The sequence below is a fragment of the Barbus barbus genome (assembly GCF_936440315.1).
Source record: "Barbus barbus genome assembly, chromosome: 33".
Lineage (NCBI taxonomy): Eukaryota > Metazoa > Chordata > Actinopteri > Cypriniformes > Cyprinidae > Barbus > Barbus barbus.
Genome location: NC_136761.1, coordinates 27,580,567 through 27,598,340, shown reverse-complemented (window position 1 = coordinate 27,598,340; position 17,774 = coordinate 27,580,567). Strand labels below are relative to the sequence as shown.

General features: G+C 35.9%; 2 protein-coding genes across 2 annotated transcripts; one reads left to right on the top strand and one right to left on the bottom strand.

The window, feature by feature from the left end:
• Positions 1-134: 134 nt before the first annotated feature.
• Positions 135-15,447, top strand: LOC306853205 (cyclin-G1-like). The gene is made up of 7 exons (XM_079390445.1): positions 135-382; positions 6,331-6,688; positions 8,742-9,005; positions 9,795-10,048; positions 11,909-11,987; positions 12,065-12,175; positions 13,557-15,447. The coding sequence occupies exons 3-7, from the start codon at positions 8,742-8,744 to the stop codon at positions 13,746-13,748; spliced, it is 900 nt and encodes a 299-aa protein (XP_079246571.1). The 5' UTR covers positions 135-382; positions 6,331-6,688; the 3' UTR covers positions 13,749-15,447.
• Positions 14,214-17,332, bottom strand: LOC306853206 (nudC domain-containing protein 2-like). Its single transcript, XM_079390446.1, has 4 exons — positions 17,019-17,332; positions 15,765-15,813; positions 15,538-15,689; positions 14,214-14,898 (listed from the first exon to the last, which is right to left on the bottom strand). The coding sequence occupies exons 1-4, from the start codon at positions 17,205-17,207 to the stop codon at positions 14,815-14,817; spliced, it is 474 nt and encodes a 157-aa protein (XP_079246572.1). The 5' UTR covers positions 17,208-17,332; the 3' UTR covers positions 14,214-14,814.
• Positions 17,333-17,774: the final 442 nt, after the last annotated feature.

The following is a 17,774-nucleotide window of genomic DNA, read 5'->3' as shown; positions in this document are numbered from 1 at the left end:
GCGCTCGTTCTCTCGCATAAGCCCCGCCCACTCCTGACAGCTAAATGGATATATTTGCATGGCTTTCTGACATTTACAGATGTAAAAAATATACCTGTGACGTATCAGTTATGCACTGAGGAAAACACAATGTGTCAAATGCGTTAAACAGCACAAATATTCGCTGTTTGCTACGGTGGATCGATTTGATCCATGATCGACATTAAGGGCTGCTTCAGAATAAGCGTGTACGTCACATTATCCTGACTCACTGAACCTGGATAGCATTAGTCAGATTGCGTGAACTTGAATTGTCGTTTATGGAACCGCTTTAGTCCCGATTGATTTGTTAGGTTATTTCAAGTCAGGTTTTGGAACCTGTCTTTTATGGAACAGCCCCCAGGTATGTTGCATTCTCTTTTTTCACAAACAACAACAAATAGGACTGTATTTGAATTGTTTTAATCCACGCAAATCTTTACCAGTACATCATGCAAAACAGGGAATGTATCAAGTATAGTCTATAAAACTGCAAACTACTTGCATAAAAAAAATATATAATCATCAAATCAAATAAAAAAAAATAAAAAATACACACAGTGTTGAGATTAAGATGTAAAAACTGGTCATTACTTACAACACAGGATGATTTAATCAAAACAGGCGATCACTTTTCATTTAAAATTACTGTTACTGTTACTGGAAAAAAGCTTGACAATAATTGTGAATAAAGTACTATAATCGTGTAAAAAGAAAAGAGAAAAAGATCATCAGTGTGAGCACAGCAGAGTTTGAAAAAAAAACTATGAAACTCTTAATATGAAACCTTCCAACAATTATGTATAAATAATAGAAATCAAATACAGTATTTATGATTGTTATAGATTGTGAAATGTGTATTTTATTGTGCACTCACTTTAAATTAATATGCTGAAAGTTTACTCACCCTCAGGCCATCTGAGATGTAGATGAGTTTGTTTCTTCATCAGGTTTGTAGAAATGTGTCTCTGCAGTGAATGGGTGCCGTCAGAATGAGAGTCCAAACAGCTGATAAAAACATCACAATAATCCACACCACTCCAGTCCATCAGTTAACATCTGGAGAAGACAAAAGCTGTGTGTTTGTAAGATTTGTAACAAATACAGACTGTATTTTAGCTGGAAGCAACAGTTCTAAAGTAGGCAACTTAGAAGTGAAATATTGTGATGTTTTTATCTACTCTCATTCTGACGGCACCCATTCACATCCACTGGTGAGCATGTGATGCAATGCTACATTTCTCCAAATCTGATCAGATGAATAAAAATGTTATCAAATTTAAATTGTTTAGGTGAACTATTCCTTTGAATGTGGCATGAAAAAAAATGTATTAGTGTTTTAAAATATAGCAACAAATTGGCATTGCTAAAGAAGAGGGCTGTTCTGGTCTTGATGGTGGCTTAATCACAGCAATTTCCAGCTACTTTACATCAGATATGAACGTCAATTTGCTGCATGTTTCTAATGTTAATAAATCCAGAATATTTACGTAAGTGTAGCTAAAGTTAGCAATAACCATAGAGTCCATATGATGGCTTTTCCCACAAAATAAACTGGTCAATGGGTGTTATTCTCTCTGCTTCTGTTGACATGTGAATCTTGGTGAGGCTCATTATTTGCTCTTGTGGGCTGCTCCTGTTTGCTTGCGAGGCCTGGAGAGAAGGCCTGGATAAGTGCGCTCCAGGACAGCATTATCTTGGCAGACTGTGTGTTGGCACGGCCGAGGATACAGAGACAGATTGAGGCTGACACAGCAGACCTGCACTTGGCGAATGTCTGGCACTGCCTGCTGCGTGGATCAGAGCCCGCCTCTGTCACACTCCACTCAGGACGCCTGTCACACTTTTGCACTCTTTTGGTGCTGTTAGACTTCAATCCCGGCTGCAGGATGGTAACAACAACTGTGGAAAATATTTGGAAATCCTTCACAGTGTGATGCCATATTCTAAATATGACCCTGGACCACAAAACCATGAGGGTACATTTTTGGAAATTGAGATTTATGCATCATATGAAAGCTGAATAAATAAGCTCTCCATTGATGTATGGTTTGTTAGGATCGGACAATATTTGGCTGAGATACAACTATTAGAAAATCTGGAATCTGAGAGTGCAAAAAAATCTAAATATTGAGAAAATCTCCTTTAAAGTTGTTCAAATGAAGTTCTTAGCAATGCATATTACTAATCAGAAATTAAGTTTTGATATATTAGGAACTTTACAAAATATCTTCATGAAACATGATCTTTACTTAATATCCTAATGATTTTTGGTATAAAAGAAAAATGTATAATTTTGACCCATACAATGTATTTTTGGCTATTGCTACAAATATACCCCAGAGACTTAAGACTGCTTTTGTGCTGCAGGGTCACATATGTCTCCTTGAGACTCAATGCAGCAGACAGAAATGGGGATATGTATGATGCATAAAGGTTTTTTTTTTCTATATGTGCAATATATTCATATATGATTATAAAAATGTCAGATCTGATTTGTTTGCCAATTGGGTTATTACATTGTAAATTACAATTTGTTAACTTCAAAATATGTTGCAAACTTATTGCCTGTTTCTAATCTATTTATACTTGGCATATTCCAGTTGTTATAAATTGGCTTCTGGGTAAAGTTGAATATATTGAGCAACCTAAACTAGATTTTTTTCTGAGGCAATAAGTTTGCAAGATTTTTTCAAGTAAAGTTAACAAATTGAAACAGTGAAGGGGTATTTTTATCCATAGATATTTATGTAAAATACCTTGAATTGCTTTGAATTGTAGTTTTCTATAGATTTTCAATAGCAATGCTTCTATTTTATTTTATTTAACCAAAATAATAAAAATAAAAGAAAAACTTGAATGTGCAGTTTTGCTCAAATGTTTGGTGTCTATAAGTTTACACACACACACATACACACACGCACACACACACACACACACGCACACACACACACACATACACACACACACATGTTGGGTTTCCATGTTTTATGGGGACATCCCATAGGCGTAATGGTTTTTATACTGTACAATCTGTATGTGCTATTGCCCTACACCAACCCTACACCTAAACTTAGCCCTCACAGGAAACATGCTGCATTTTTAGATTTTCAAAAAACTTTATGCTGTATGATTTATAAGCTTGTTTCCTCATGGGGACCAAAAAATGTCCCCACAAGATTAAGATTTACTGGTATTACTATCCTTGTGGGGACATTTGGTCCCCAGGACGTGATGAATACCAGGTGCACACACACACACACACACACACACACACACACACACACACACACACTGGTTTTGTAGATTTGGTGTGTGCTTCTGCTGTTTGAGTGACAGCGTTCAGTGACAAGGAAAGATTTTGTGTGGAAGCAGCTGAAAAAATGTTTATCAGTTACAGAACTTTTCATTCATTCTTCTTTCTGTTTCACTGAATGTGTAAGTGGAAGATAATTTGGTATTGTATATGTTCTATATTGTGCTTAAAACGAGGCGACTGTTTACCTGCTCAGCTTCCCTCACTGTGCGCGCTGTCAGGTGCCATCAAATCAGCCGTGTTTATGTCAAGCATTTTCAGTTCAGTCATGGCCTGGAGTCCTAAAGTCAGTTTGCCAAGATTTCCAGCGAAAAGAGGGCTACAGATGAATCTCAATAATGAGCCATGTGCTCCAAACAGCAGGATTCGTGTATGGTCTCCTGTTCAAGCTGTGACTGTGAGCACGTTTGCTTTGCCTCCCAAACAAGGCAACAGGGGGCTTAAAGTGCCCCATCTTATAATAGAGGATTATTTAAATATCTGAATATTCAATCAGGAGGAAATCATTAAGCATTCTCAAATCAGCCCTGCATCCGTTTGGCAAACTGACATATGTGCAGCATACAGTACGATCCTTAATTAGCAGCTATGCCTCTTTAACATCTCAGACCTGGCAGTTTATGCATGGACACATGTGAGGAAATGCATTTATACACTACCTGCCAAACGTTTTTGAGCAGTACGATTTTTAATGTTTCTTCTGCTCACCAAGCCTGCATTTATTTGATCCAAAATACAGCAAAAATGTTTAGAATATTTTTACTATTTAAAATAACTGCTTTGTATTTGAATATATTTTAAAATGTAATTTATTCCTATGATTTAAAAGCTGAATTTTTAGCATCCTTACTCCAGTCACATGATCCTTCAGAAATCATTGTAATATTCCGATTGGCTGCTCAAAAAACATTCATTATTATTATTAATATGTTTAAAACAGCTGAGTGGAATTTTACAGGTTTCATTGATGAATAGAAAGTTCAGAAGAACAGCGTATATCTGAAATCGAAATCTTTTGAAACATTATAAATGTCTTTATCATTACTTTTGATCAATTTAAATCATCCTTGCTAAATAAAAGTATTAAAAAATATATATACTGACTCCAAGCTTTTGAGTGGTATAGTGTATAATGTTACAAAAGCTTTTTATTTCAGATAAATGCTGACCTAAAAAAAAAAAAAAATACTCAACTGTTTTCAACATCGATAATAATCAGAAATGTTTCTTAAACAGCAAATCAGTATATTAGAATGATTTCTGAAGATCATGATGATGCTGAAAATACAGCTTTGATCACAGGAATAAATTATATTTTAACACATATTCACAAAGAAGACAGCTATTTTAAATAGTAAAAATATTTCAAAATTTGACTGCTTTTGCTGTATTTTGGATCAAATAAATGCACGCTTGGCGAGCAAAAGAGACGTCTTTAAAACACATTAAAAACCTTACTGATCCCAAACGTTGTGTCTGGTAGTGTACAATCGAGCAAAACGTCCTCCATGCTGTTTTCCTGCACAGCCCATTAACTGAGGAAAGCCAGACATATTTCCACATCTCACACAATGAAAATAACCCCCTCGTCCTCACTGGAGCTCAGTTTTGTAACTAGGCACTGGGTTAAAAGGATCCCGGGGGGAGCTTGTGATAAAGGCAGGTCTATAACCCTTGGCTCTGGGGGTCTCTCTGGACCCATAAACTGAGCGCTGTCTGTAAGGCATGTCTTCTAATAGCTGTGAGGAGAGTTAGGGGAAGCTCCATGCTTATAAGAAATGCTAAAAAGATCTCGGCATGCTTGTATGATGCATATAAATGCTCTTTGCACAGAACATGTGGAGGTATTTGGGTTTGGTGTGATGTTTTTGCAGTGAAGGTGTATAGGCCAGTAATATGTTTGGCGCCATCTGTTGGAACTGAAACAGTAAGCAATCAAAAATAGCAAATGTTTATAATATCAAAACAGACATTAGTTTTTCATTATGATTTTTGCAGACATCTCATAATCATATATATATATATATATATATATTCATCTCGCTTATCTTTACAGAATGTGTCGTCTGTGAATTTGGAAAAGTGTCCTCATACATAAACAACTTGTGTTTCTTTTATTATCTATTTCTTTATATGACTGTTTTCTTGACCATGAGAGTCACAATGCATATTTATTATATTCATATGTTTTGTTGTTTTTGTCCTGAAGCCCCTGGATCCTTCTAGGAATGCTTGACACGCACAATAGGATTAGAAAGAGTCACAGTATTGTTTTTAAATGAGTTATTATTATTATATTATATTATTATATAGATACATAGATGAATAGATAGATAAACAGGCATTAGCTCTTTCTTTCACTTTATATTATATTATATTATATTGTTATTTTTCCTTTGTGGCTTCATTAATTCTCACTTGTTACAATTTAACATGACTTGATTCAGATTTAGTGTCAAAGCAACATAATTCAGTCTTTCTTCATTACCTGAATGTTTATTTCTTCACTTATTATATAAGTATTTATGTATGTATGTGTACAAGGTTAACTAATACTATTGTTTTCAAGTTGTATTATTATTATTATTATTTAATAAATAGGCTTTTATCACAGGTTCACTGAAAAAAAATACTACATTTGTTAAGGTAAGTGGTTGCAAATCTAATTTAATTTATTTTAGATACATTTAAATAAACAAATTTAGTTGAAAGTTATTTATTTAATTGTAGCTCAAATAAATTACCTTAACAAATGTAGTATTTTGTCAGTGAACCTGTGATAAAAGCCTTAATAAAAAAATTAAAAACTTTTTTTCAGTGTTGTTGTATTAGTTGGTTAAATGTTTAATAATATAATACAATATAATATAATACAATATAATATGTAACATTTAAATGTTGCAACGCAGTTATAGTGGTGATTTAATTGTTGTAATACTTTTTAAATGTATTTTGTATTTATTTCTATTTCTATTTTCTTCTTTTTGTGCTTTTAGGCCTGTATGAAGGGAGCGCACTGAATATGAGACACACTGCACTCTAACCCCGCCTCTATCTGGACAGTGGGGCGTGGCCAAAGCCCACAGCCAAAGCTCGACCAATAGGCATTTAGAAAGATGTGAGCACTGCCCAATAAGGTGATGCTATGTTTGGATACGGGCTTTCTGAGAGTATAAAGCATGACGAGGTCTGCGTCTCATTGCCTGACGCCAAGGGTTGGGGTGTGCAGCGCGCTGAAGTTATATTGCTTTAAACTTTCTTCTTTTTTAATAACTTTATTTTGCATCTTATTTCATAAACTCGCATATTCATATTTTTTTTAGTATTTAATCCAGATCGTCAAAACTACAAAAGGTAAGAAGTTTATTGAATTATAAGCGATATTTCAGATTTTATACGTATAAGTGCTATTTATTTATTCCGTTGCGGTGTGGTTTTTCAGGTTCTAGGTGTTTCTTTAGAGCTGGTCGTCGATCAGGCCTAACAGTTACATATGTTCCTCAAACAACACAAGACTCTTACGTTCGTACGCTAAACGTAAAATAAATGGCTTGGAAATTGAATTTAAAGTGTAAAATGGTAGACATATGGATTTAAATGTTATTTAGAGACGACTGACACAAAGCAAACTGGTTAATAGCTTTAACGGGACTAAAATATAGCTAGCGCACTAGTTAGTGGACATGCCTGGACATGAGCAGCGTCTCGTGCACGCGCACGCACTTCTGCTGCTGTACGCGACCACGTTACGCAGAAATAACTAGAAACGTGTAAACATGAGCAGTTTTGTTTGGATTAAACTATTTACGTGTAAAAAAAAACTATTTTTTTACATTTTATAATGGCATCAAAGGAACAAACAGGGAAAAAAGTACTACACAAGAAATATCCATTAATAAAATGATTAAATTCTATACATCCTTTTTGCTTTTTTTTTTAATATCTTTTAAAGCCTCAATGTAATGCTTAAGTTCAGTTTTAATTAATGTAATGTTAGGTTTATTATTAGCCCATTTCTGTTTGTGTATGTGGTATTTCTCATTCTACAAATGCTCAACATTTTATTTATTTATTATTATGCAAACAGATGTGTAGGACAGAAGAAAAAAACAACAAAACTAGGGAATAACCAAACATCACTCCATGTAAAGTCTCACATACCGAAATAAATGCATGCAGACAAATAACTAATAACTATAAATAATAATAACATAAGCACATACAGAGAAAAGGGGAAAAAACCTTCAAAAATAGAATATCTCAAAAATCCATCACTTGTTTTTAATGAACTTAAGAGATTTAAGGAAAGCATCGAGGTTGCAATTTAGGGAATTTGTGTTTGAATAAAAACATTAAAAAAAATTAACTTGTAATTCACTGAAATGCTAGTTTTACCTTTTATAGTAACAAATTATATCTTTTAACTGAAAGCAGCTGGAAGAATCAAGGTGATTACCTAAAAAAAATACAAATTATTCCAAAAGTTGAGTCTTTACACTGAAAAATAAATGAATCTGTGTTTCATCCCCAATCCCACAAAATGAGCATGAACTCTTAACATCCATATATTCTGCCTAAGGAGGATATATTACAGGATATATCTTATGAAGGGTCTTGAAATGATCTTTTATTTTATTGGGAATGCAGTACTTGTGCGGTAACGTCCAGGCTTCTCTCCAAATTTGCTTTTAGGAACTTTTTTTTTTTTTTTTTTTTTTTTGAAAATGCTAATTCCATACAAGGACAAATCAGGTTCTTTGGTGTCGCATTTACTAAAACTTAAATGGTGTTTTATAAGTTGAGTTAGACTGGAAGCCGCTGCTTTTAGCACTGCATTATATTCATTAAACCGTAATGGGAAATTATAAACGGACAAACTGATTATAAGACAAGAAGTTACCAGATTTATCAAATCAAAAGAATTCCAATTATATTCCTGCTAAACCACAAAGAGAGAAAAATAGATTTATTCCTAATCATTATTATTCAAGTTGTTTTATGTGGTGAAAAACTGTGGGAATAACACGACTTCCAGGACAAATCCTACAAATGCTCGTGTTGCACTAGCTCGACCTCATGTAGTCACGCACGCATGACGAAGGAGGAAGTACAGACCCAGTGTTTACAAGGCAAACGTGCAAATAAAGTCAATTTATAAAAAAAAACCCATAAAACAATGTCAGACGATTTTGAAGTTGGAGGAGAAAAAACGAAGTGTATTCTGATTAGGCTACATGATGGACCCTTATGGCCGGTTTTGTGCTCCAGGGTCATATTTGCAAAATGCATAAAAGCTTTCAACAGAATGGTACACTTGCACACGGCTGAAATAATTATCCACAATGTAGACCGTCTGTCTTTAATACTGCTTTAGCTCAATATTTATATGCTGTTGTTCTTATTTTAGATGATTGATCAGGTGACCGGAGCAGGGGCTTTGCCCTTCGCCGTCCAGCTCAAAGCTCTTCTGGACCAAGAAGCCAGGTCTCAGCCCAAACTCTGTGGCCTGCGAGTCATCGAGACCGCTCAGGAGAACGGCCTGAGGATGACCGTCAAGTTGAGAGACTTTCAAGTCCGAGACTTTCTCTCCTTGACACGGTTCTTTGGCTTCAGCTCGGAGACGTTCTCCCTCGCTGTGACTCTTCTGGATCGTTTCCTGGCTGTGATGAAGGCGAGTGTGCTTCTGGACAGATTTAACCCTTAAGTTTATTTCTGTAATGAGCCTAATCTCAGTACTTGATCTTCTCAGCAGGGCTGGGCGATTCGACCTAAAATCATCACCTCAATTACTTTTTTTTTTTTTTAATATGAGTGCATTTCTTAGTTTCCTTCAATTATTCTAAAATCACAAAGATATTTATGATTTGTTTAATATTTCGAACAATTGAAATCAAAGCTTGCTTGAAATGAATGTCTTTTATATTATTTTACTGTTTTATTGTAAAAAGCAAGTTTCCTAAAATAACTAATTTTTTGCCAACAAAATAAATGAATATTGTCAAAAGTAGAGAATAAACAGCATCACTTACAAACAAAATATATTTTAAATTATCATGCGAAAAGTAGAAAACTTGCGTCTCTTGTAAATTAATAATTTAGAGATCGCCATGAAGACCGGCTTGATGCTGGCATCAAAAAGTGAATGAAAAAAAAAAAATAGTAAATTTAATATTTTAAATTAATGCAGTGTGAAAAGTAGAAAATAATGACTTGCATCTGTGTAATCAAGTGTTTTAAGTAATGAATGCAAACAGAACACGGCTGATAGAGAAATGCACGTCTATATAGCGTCGGCGCAGTATGTTTTTAAGGGGAGAGTGTTAATGGGATTAAAAAACTGAAATAACAGACATGGGGAAATTATATCGGTTAGAGGTTATGAATTTCGGTTTCTGTTTTCCGATGAATCATCCAGCCCTACTTCTCCGTCTGAATCAGATGCTTTCTGTGTGGTCTTCAGATTCAGCCCAAGCATCTGGCCTGTGTGGGTCTCTGCTGCTTCTACATCGCTGTGAAGACCTCCGAAGAGGAGAAGAGCGTTCCTTTGGCCAGCGACCTCCTCCGGATCAGCCAGAACCGCTTTACGGTCCACGACATGATGAGGATGGAGAAGATCATTCTGGAGAAGCTCTACTGGAAGGTCAAGTCTCCAACCGCCCTTCACTTCCTCAGATTCTTTCACTCTCAGATTCAACAGCAGCTGGACGCAGAAAGGTGAGCTGGAGCTTGTGAGATGTTAAAGCTGCATTTATTTGATCAAAAACAGTAAAATTGTGAAGTTATTACAATTCAAAGCACTGTGGGGTCTCTACAGAGCATGCGTTAAACAGACCGAAGGGCTCTTTATTTTAGGGACTCTCTATGTTGACATGAGAAACTCAATGAAAAAAATATATTTACAGATGACTGAACTATAAGCTGAAAATAATGCTCTGTGGACCAGTTGTTAAATATTGTGTGAATCTACTGAGAGGTCTGGAAAAGTATGGCATATTAAAATGGAAAATGTGTAGGAGCCCTGTTATTATCAGTGTTGAAAACAGTTGTGCTGCCAAATATTTTTGTGGAAACTGCATTTTATTTGTCAGGATTCACAGATGAATAGAAAGTTCAAAAGAACAGTGTTTATTTGTAATGGAAACCTTGTTTTGAATCCATGTAATGCATCCTTATTAAAGGATTTAAAACCACAACATTCCTTGAAAATGACCATGTAAAGGATTAGCCCTTATTTTAATTTAGCTTTTAGGGAATCTCTTCTTAAGATTCGCTATTGATATTTACATGATTAATCAATATTAATCAAAACGTCCAACTTCTACCTTGTTAACGATACCTCATTAACGACTTGTCCAGCAAGCATTAAAATCAGCACGTTATCTCTTAATTTAGTTTCTTATTTGCGGCCAACGATAAAACAAACCAAATAGTACTTTATTAAAATTGAAGGTAACGCGATCTTTGGCAAATAGTTTGACTTGAAAAATCACATCGCAACAGACATGACATTTCTTAATAGAATCAAAGTTTATTCCACTACTCTAACACAATACTAAGCTAAACAACACACAACAGAATACGTAAACACACACACACACACACACAAGTTGCAGGCAATGAATTATTTGGATCTGAAGAGAGTTCTAGGCTCTAACGCTCGTTTTCAAGAATGCTCTGACATCAGCCTGAGGGACTTACACGCATGAAACTTTAGTATCTTTACCCTTAAAAGAGAAATACAACCAGTTTCCAGCAGATTTAGGAAATATTGTTTTACTTTCCTTGCTTTCAGTTGAGTACTAAGCCATAGATGAAACCATCCTTAATTCTAAATAATCACACCAAGCATGTGAAACTTAACAATAGTGATCAGGAAAATTATACCTCAAAAGATTACAACAGCACCATAGATTCCAATAACACACAGCAAGCTTATACATGACATGAAATACAACCTTAATATATACTGAGTATATTGCTTCAGAACAATTATAATTTGTCCTTTTGAAATACTTGAACAAAACATTGCGTCTCTTTGTCTGTTAGAGAGAAGAAAATGATTGTTCAAATGAGAGCGAGAGAGGGGTTGTCCGGGTGTGACGAGTGTTGGAATCGCATCTGGAGATGATCTTCGCTCGGACGTGTCGTAAAAACAGTCTCTCCTAGGTGATAACATCACTGAATTACTGCGTTAATGGTCAGGAAATCAGGGAGGGTTCGTGCCGGAGTCTCTCCAAATGACAAGGTCTTGTCCTGTTTCTGGTTGAATTATGCTTAAGTGATCAGAAACAACCGTCCTGTTTTAAATCCATTCCAGATTTTCCCACACATATGCATCTTTGTTTTAGGGGTCTCGTGAGGCGTTAAGGACAGCAGAGCAGGATGCTTGAGCGTGGTGCTGGTCGTTAATTAACTTTATGGCCACAGATAGTGAAAGTATTATTTCTTCTGGATTGTTGTAGTCCTGTTAATAGACCTGTGTATGTGTTCTTGTTTTCGACCAAGCTCTACAACAATAACCGGGTTTAAACCGTGTAATAGGCTTGCATTGAAATGAGTTCTGTTTGTTTTCAGTAAGCGGATTCTGAACATTGAGAGGCTGGAGGCTCAGTTGAAGGCTTGCCATTGCTCCTTTACTTTCACTAAAATCAAGGTAAGCTGTTCAGAGCCTTCTGCAATTTTTCCATTTGGAAACGTGCGCTTGACTCTGGAGTAATTCTGTCTCTACAGCCGTCGCTGCTGGCTTTGGCACTTCTGGCTCTGGAGACTGAAGATCAACACGAGTGTGAGCCGGTTCCTGCTCTCAGAGAAGCTCTGGATGCTCTACAGAAGAGTTTGATTGTAAGTCTCCTGCAAGATTTCTACAAACAGCTGGTGCTGAAAAGAGATGAACCAGTTACTCATCTATGAAACTGTGCATCAAATAATATGAAACTGGTGAAGTTGCAATGAAACTGAAGCAGTAACATCTTTTCTTCTGTAGTGTAATGTACATCCAAGTATAATGGATGATTAAAAAGTGAAACTGAAGGGCAAGTTACTGATTGGATGTTGATGTGGGCGTCACGCTCAAATGAAACCGAATGAGAACATGGATCCATCATGCCTTTTTACCACTGTGCAGGCTGGTGGTGGTGGTGTAATGGTGTGGGGGATACACTTTAGGCCCCTTAGTGCCAATTGGGCATCGTTTAAATGCCACGGCCTACCTGAGCATTGTTTCTGACCATGTCCATCCCTTTATGACCACCATGTACCCATCCTCTGATGGCTACTTCCAGCAGGATAATGCACCATGTCACAAAGCTCGAATCATTTCAAATTGGTTTCTTGAACATGACAATGAGTTCACTGTACTAAAATGGCCCCCACAGTCACCAGATCTCAACCCAATAGAGCATCTTTGGGATGTGGTGGAACGGGAGCTTCGTGCCCTGGATGTGCATCCCACAAATCTCCATCAACTGCAAGATGCTATCCTATCAATATGGGCCAACATTTCTAAAGAATGCTTTCAGCACCTTGTTGAATCAATGCCACGTAGAATTAAGGCAGTTCTGAAGGCGAAAGGGGGTCAAACACAGTATTAGTATGGTGTTCCTAATAATCCTTTAGGTGAGTGTATTTAACCACTAAAATCAGACAAAATTAAAATTGAAGGAAAACAAAAAATTAAAATTGAATTTGGGGGGAAAAAGATCAAACCAAATTTCATAGTGCCCTAATAAATCTGCAATCTTTTGTTTTACTGGAACATCCCGTTATAATATTTTGATTAAGCATGACAACTTAAACAAAACCATAATGAACCATTGAGTAAGAGCAATAACATGCATTAACAATTTAATTTAAATTTCTTGCTGACATTTAAAACTACTTTTCGGGCTGCGCTGCATTTACCGGACAAGTCAATTGTAAAAAGATGTCTTGTTTTCAGAAAATATCCTCAATTTTGTTAGTTTGTTTAAAACGAGCAAAAATATCTGCCAATGGGGTAAGAAATCTTGTTTAGCCTTTGAATTCAGAAATTATGTCTTGTTAGAAAGAAAAGGGTAGGAGGGTAAGAAAAATCTTAATTTTACTTGTCAAGTAAATGCATCCTGATTGAAGAATTTGTAGATGTATACTAGAAAACAAGACAAAAATAATGAAGAAAATCATCAATGTTTGCGTTTTTCTTTTCAGTGTTGATTGGTGTTTTGTGGCTGACTCTGTGTTTCAGGTTAAAGCTGGAGACCTGGTTTGCGTGAGGGAGCTTGTGGCTAAATGCCTGGCAGAGTATGCCACCACCAAGTGCCTGAAGCCAAACGGCCAGAGACTGCGATGGATGATTTCAGGTCGAACCGCCAGACAGCTGAAGCACAGCTACTACAAGATCGCCCATCTACCCACGATTCCTGAATACGCTTGTTAAGACCATTAGTGTTGAGCGCCCATGACTAAAACCTGCTCCGTTCAGTCGTGTGAATGCTCTAATACTTCTAATCTGTGTTATGGGCACCCAACACTAATTTAATTTCCTTTCCTCAGTCTTTCTCTTTGACACCTGCCATGATTGTATTTATTTCACTCGCTCTTGATTGCTTGTCAAGGGTGAGTTTGAGCAAGTTGGCTCTTGCCGGTAAGGCTTGCACGTGTAGTATGTTCACTTGAATCGGCGCGAAACGCGCTGGTTGTTTGAAGCAATGAAGTATAGAACCGCCTAGGTCCTCAGTCCACCGTGTGGAAGAGGAGGGAGAAGGGTTTTGAGATTCAAGACAACAACAGAACCAAGAGATCAGGCCCAAAACCCTTAACTCCCACCCTAGGTTGTCAGCTGTCGTAATGCACACTCCTACCCAAGGTGATGAAACAAGATTTTTTTTGTTTTCTTTTCTTTATGCCGTTCTGCTTGATGGCTATGGAAATGCAGGTTTTAACTTGATTTAATATGGCTCTAATAAGACAAATTACTAACTGACCAGGCTGAAGCTCAATTTACATTTGGTTACTACTATAGTCTTCTGTAACTGAGCATTTGTTTTATACCTGGTATAAATCAAGCTCTAACACAAATGTGAGTGGAACAAATAAAACAGATTGAGTTTAATTTGAGACTCCCTCTGTTTTGGATGTAATCTGGAAGTTGAGAGCAGCGTTCTGCAAAGTTTTGTAGTTGAACCTTTCAATAAAAGCTTATTGGAATGTAAAACGCTTGTGGTGTTTGAGGCATTTAATATAAGTGCTTGAATTACATGACTTATTGAAAGGATAAGCGGAGCAAAACTTGGCATTTGTGAATGAAACCCACCATGAAGATTCACGACTCTACTCGAAGGCTGCTTGTGATATATTCTGGCTTTACAGCAATAGCCAGACTCTCGGAGATACGCTTCCTATATCAGAAACTCAGTCTCCAGAGGACGAAACGCAATATATTCTCCAGGGAAAAAAACTGCTGCAATTTAGTAAGACTTCAAGTACAGGAATGAAAGTAGTCCTTATTTTTGCAAGCTGGAGAAATCCGGTCCACCGCCGTGAAAGTTCCCAGAGATCTCTGCTCCGCTGAAGTCAAATCCAGGGTTCTGTTTGAATCAAAAAAAAAATAATTAAAATTAAATGTGACTAATAGCATTTTTTTTGTTTTTCCATATATATTTGTGCTATCAAACGATTAATTGCATACAAAAAAGTTTTGTTTACGTAACGTGTTCTGTGAATATTTGTGTGTATATAAATACACATATGCAGTAAATATTTTGAAAATATTTGCATGTCTATATTTGTTCAAATAATATATAAACTTAACATTTTTGTGTATTTTTATATATATATATATACATAGCACACAATGTAAAGAAAATCTTAATATTATTACTTCATCATTTGACAGCACTGGTATATGTATATACATTTTTTATACATATGAATTTTGGCCATGATTATATAATGGATATACACTGTTGGGGCTCAGTAAGGTTGTTTTTTTTCAAGATTTTTGAACATTTAAAAAAAAAAAGAAGTTATCTATTTTTGCAAATGAACTCTTCATATATTCACACAGAAAACAGCTATTTAAAATTGTAATACTACTTCACAATATAATGTATTTTTAATAAACAAATACAGCCTTTGTAAACACAAGACTAACTTCCACACTTTTGAATGCGAGTTAATAATTTCATGCAACTCAAGGCCTTCGGGTGCATCAGGGTTTAATGCACCTCTCTCTGAAACCTCTCGAGCGTCAGCTTCCTCTGCATCTGATCCTGAACCCACGGATCCGCCGTGAACTCGCCCTCCAGCAGAGACTGCCAGCAGTTCCCAGCCTCCCGGTTCGACTTCATCAGGACGATCCGGATCAGCTTTCTGTCCTCTGAACAGCACAACATCAGAGACTTATTTGTAAAGCTGAGGAAAGATTAACTTAATGAACTTGTTTCAGTCTCACCTAACGTCCACGTGGCTTCATCGCTGACTGTGGATCCAAACAGCTTCCCCTGTGAGATCACAATAAACTCAAGTTAACATTGAGAAGTGACTAACGCCACTCATCCCGGTTCTGTTTATATGACAGAAATATCACCTTACAACAAAACGCTCCTTCAGAGTAACGGGTTAGTAGAAGCACTCCTAATCAGGTTTTACAGCTAATGTAGTCCTATTGGGACAGAGCCATTTCATTTCAAGTGAAAGGAGAAAGCGCTTGGCCACAACCTCCTCTACCTGCTTGTGAAATATCTGACATCAATATTCAGCTTAAGACTTTTATTTTGAATTATTTATACACTTTTTTAATTTGCAATTGAACTTCAATAGTGACAGAACTCTTCTTCCATAAAATAACTAAAACTATATAAACACACTATATAGGATTTCCATGGCAACGTTAATATCCTCTTTAAAGCGATACATTTTGTCCTGTTTGAGTTACATTTACAATATTCCTATAAAATAAGAGATACTCCTATTCAGCTCATTCTTACAATATTAAGATTTTATAATATATATTATACCCAAATATCATAAATCACATAAAATATTTATAATACACTTACAGTACACTTCTCAAACGTTTGGAAACATTATGATTTTTACTCAAGTTAAATCTCTTCTGCTCCCCAAGGCTGCATTTATTTGATTAAAATATTATTACAGCTTAAAATAACTATTTTTAAGTTAATATCTGTTAAAGTGTAATGTATTTCTGTGATCAAAGCTGTATTTTCAGCATCATTTCTCCAGTCTTCAGAAATCATTACAATATGCTGTTTATTATCAACATTGAACAAAATGTTAATAATAATAAGCCTTGGTGAGCATAAGAGACTTATGGGGTAAAAATGAATGTTTTCAAACTTTTGACAAGTAGACAACTATATGAATGAGGTTTTTTAGCCAAGGTTTACATAAAATGTGTAATAAAAGAATAAAAAAACTATGTGCAAAGTTTGGTTAATAGCCTATATGGTTAGTAGAAGTTGATATTTCTGCTCAGTTCAGTTTTTATTAACATTTCAGAAAACACAAAATTTGAAAAGCATATATTCATTCATGTTAAAAGACCTTTTAAAATGTCAATTATGGGCACTTAGTATATTGTCAAGGTTCCCTTAATACAGTTTTATGCCAAAAAGTAATATGAACAACACAAGCATTTGTGCGCTGAATCTGAACAGCCAATCCTGTCTGGATAACACTGTACCTTGAAGATCTGCTGGTGTTTGACGCACAGCTCGATCTGTCTGCTGCTGATGTTACACTTGATCTCTTTGGCTGAGGTTCCAGGAGGAACATGCACTTCGATGAACACCTCCTCCATGCTCTGAGACCACGAGCCCCAGGCTGTTTGACACGGGATCACGCCGCTCCTCTCCTCAAAATACACCGACATACTGCTCTCCTCAGCGGACACTCTTCAGATGCAATAACAGCTGTTATTACAGTCACTCCAGAGCAGAATCTGCATATATCTGTCATGCACTCTGGGAAGTGTGTTCTTCTGCAGCCGAAGGCCGTGGGGTTTACCGGAGGAAGCGCGCTATCTAGTGTATCGGAGAGCGAGTAAACGAGCTACAAACTCAAAAACACTGGTATTTACTATAAATTACTATAGTATTTTTTTCATGTGGGAGACAAGGCAACTATTACAGGGGCAATGTATATGACACACAATGAAAAACTTTTGGAAATACTAGTTTGCTTAAAAAAAAAAAAAAAAAAAAAAGTATATATATATTGCATTTTTTTAAGTGCAAAGCATTAAAAAAAAAAAAAAAAATCACAGTAAGCACCAATAAATTATCCGTCATTGCCCCTCAAATTAACTAGTAGTTATTATAAAATAAATAAACAAATAAGATAACAAATCACAAAAATAAATAAAAGAAAATACAGAGACAATGAAAAGTACATTGTAATATACCATTAAAAAACTTACAAAAACATATGCATCAAGTAC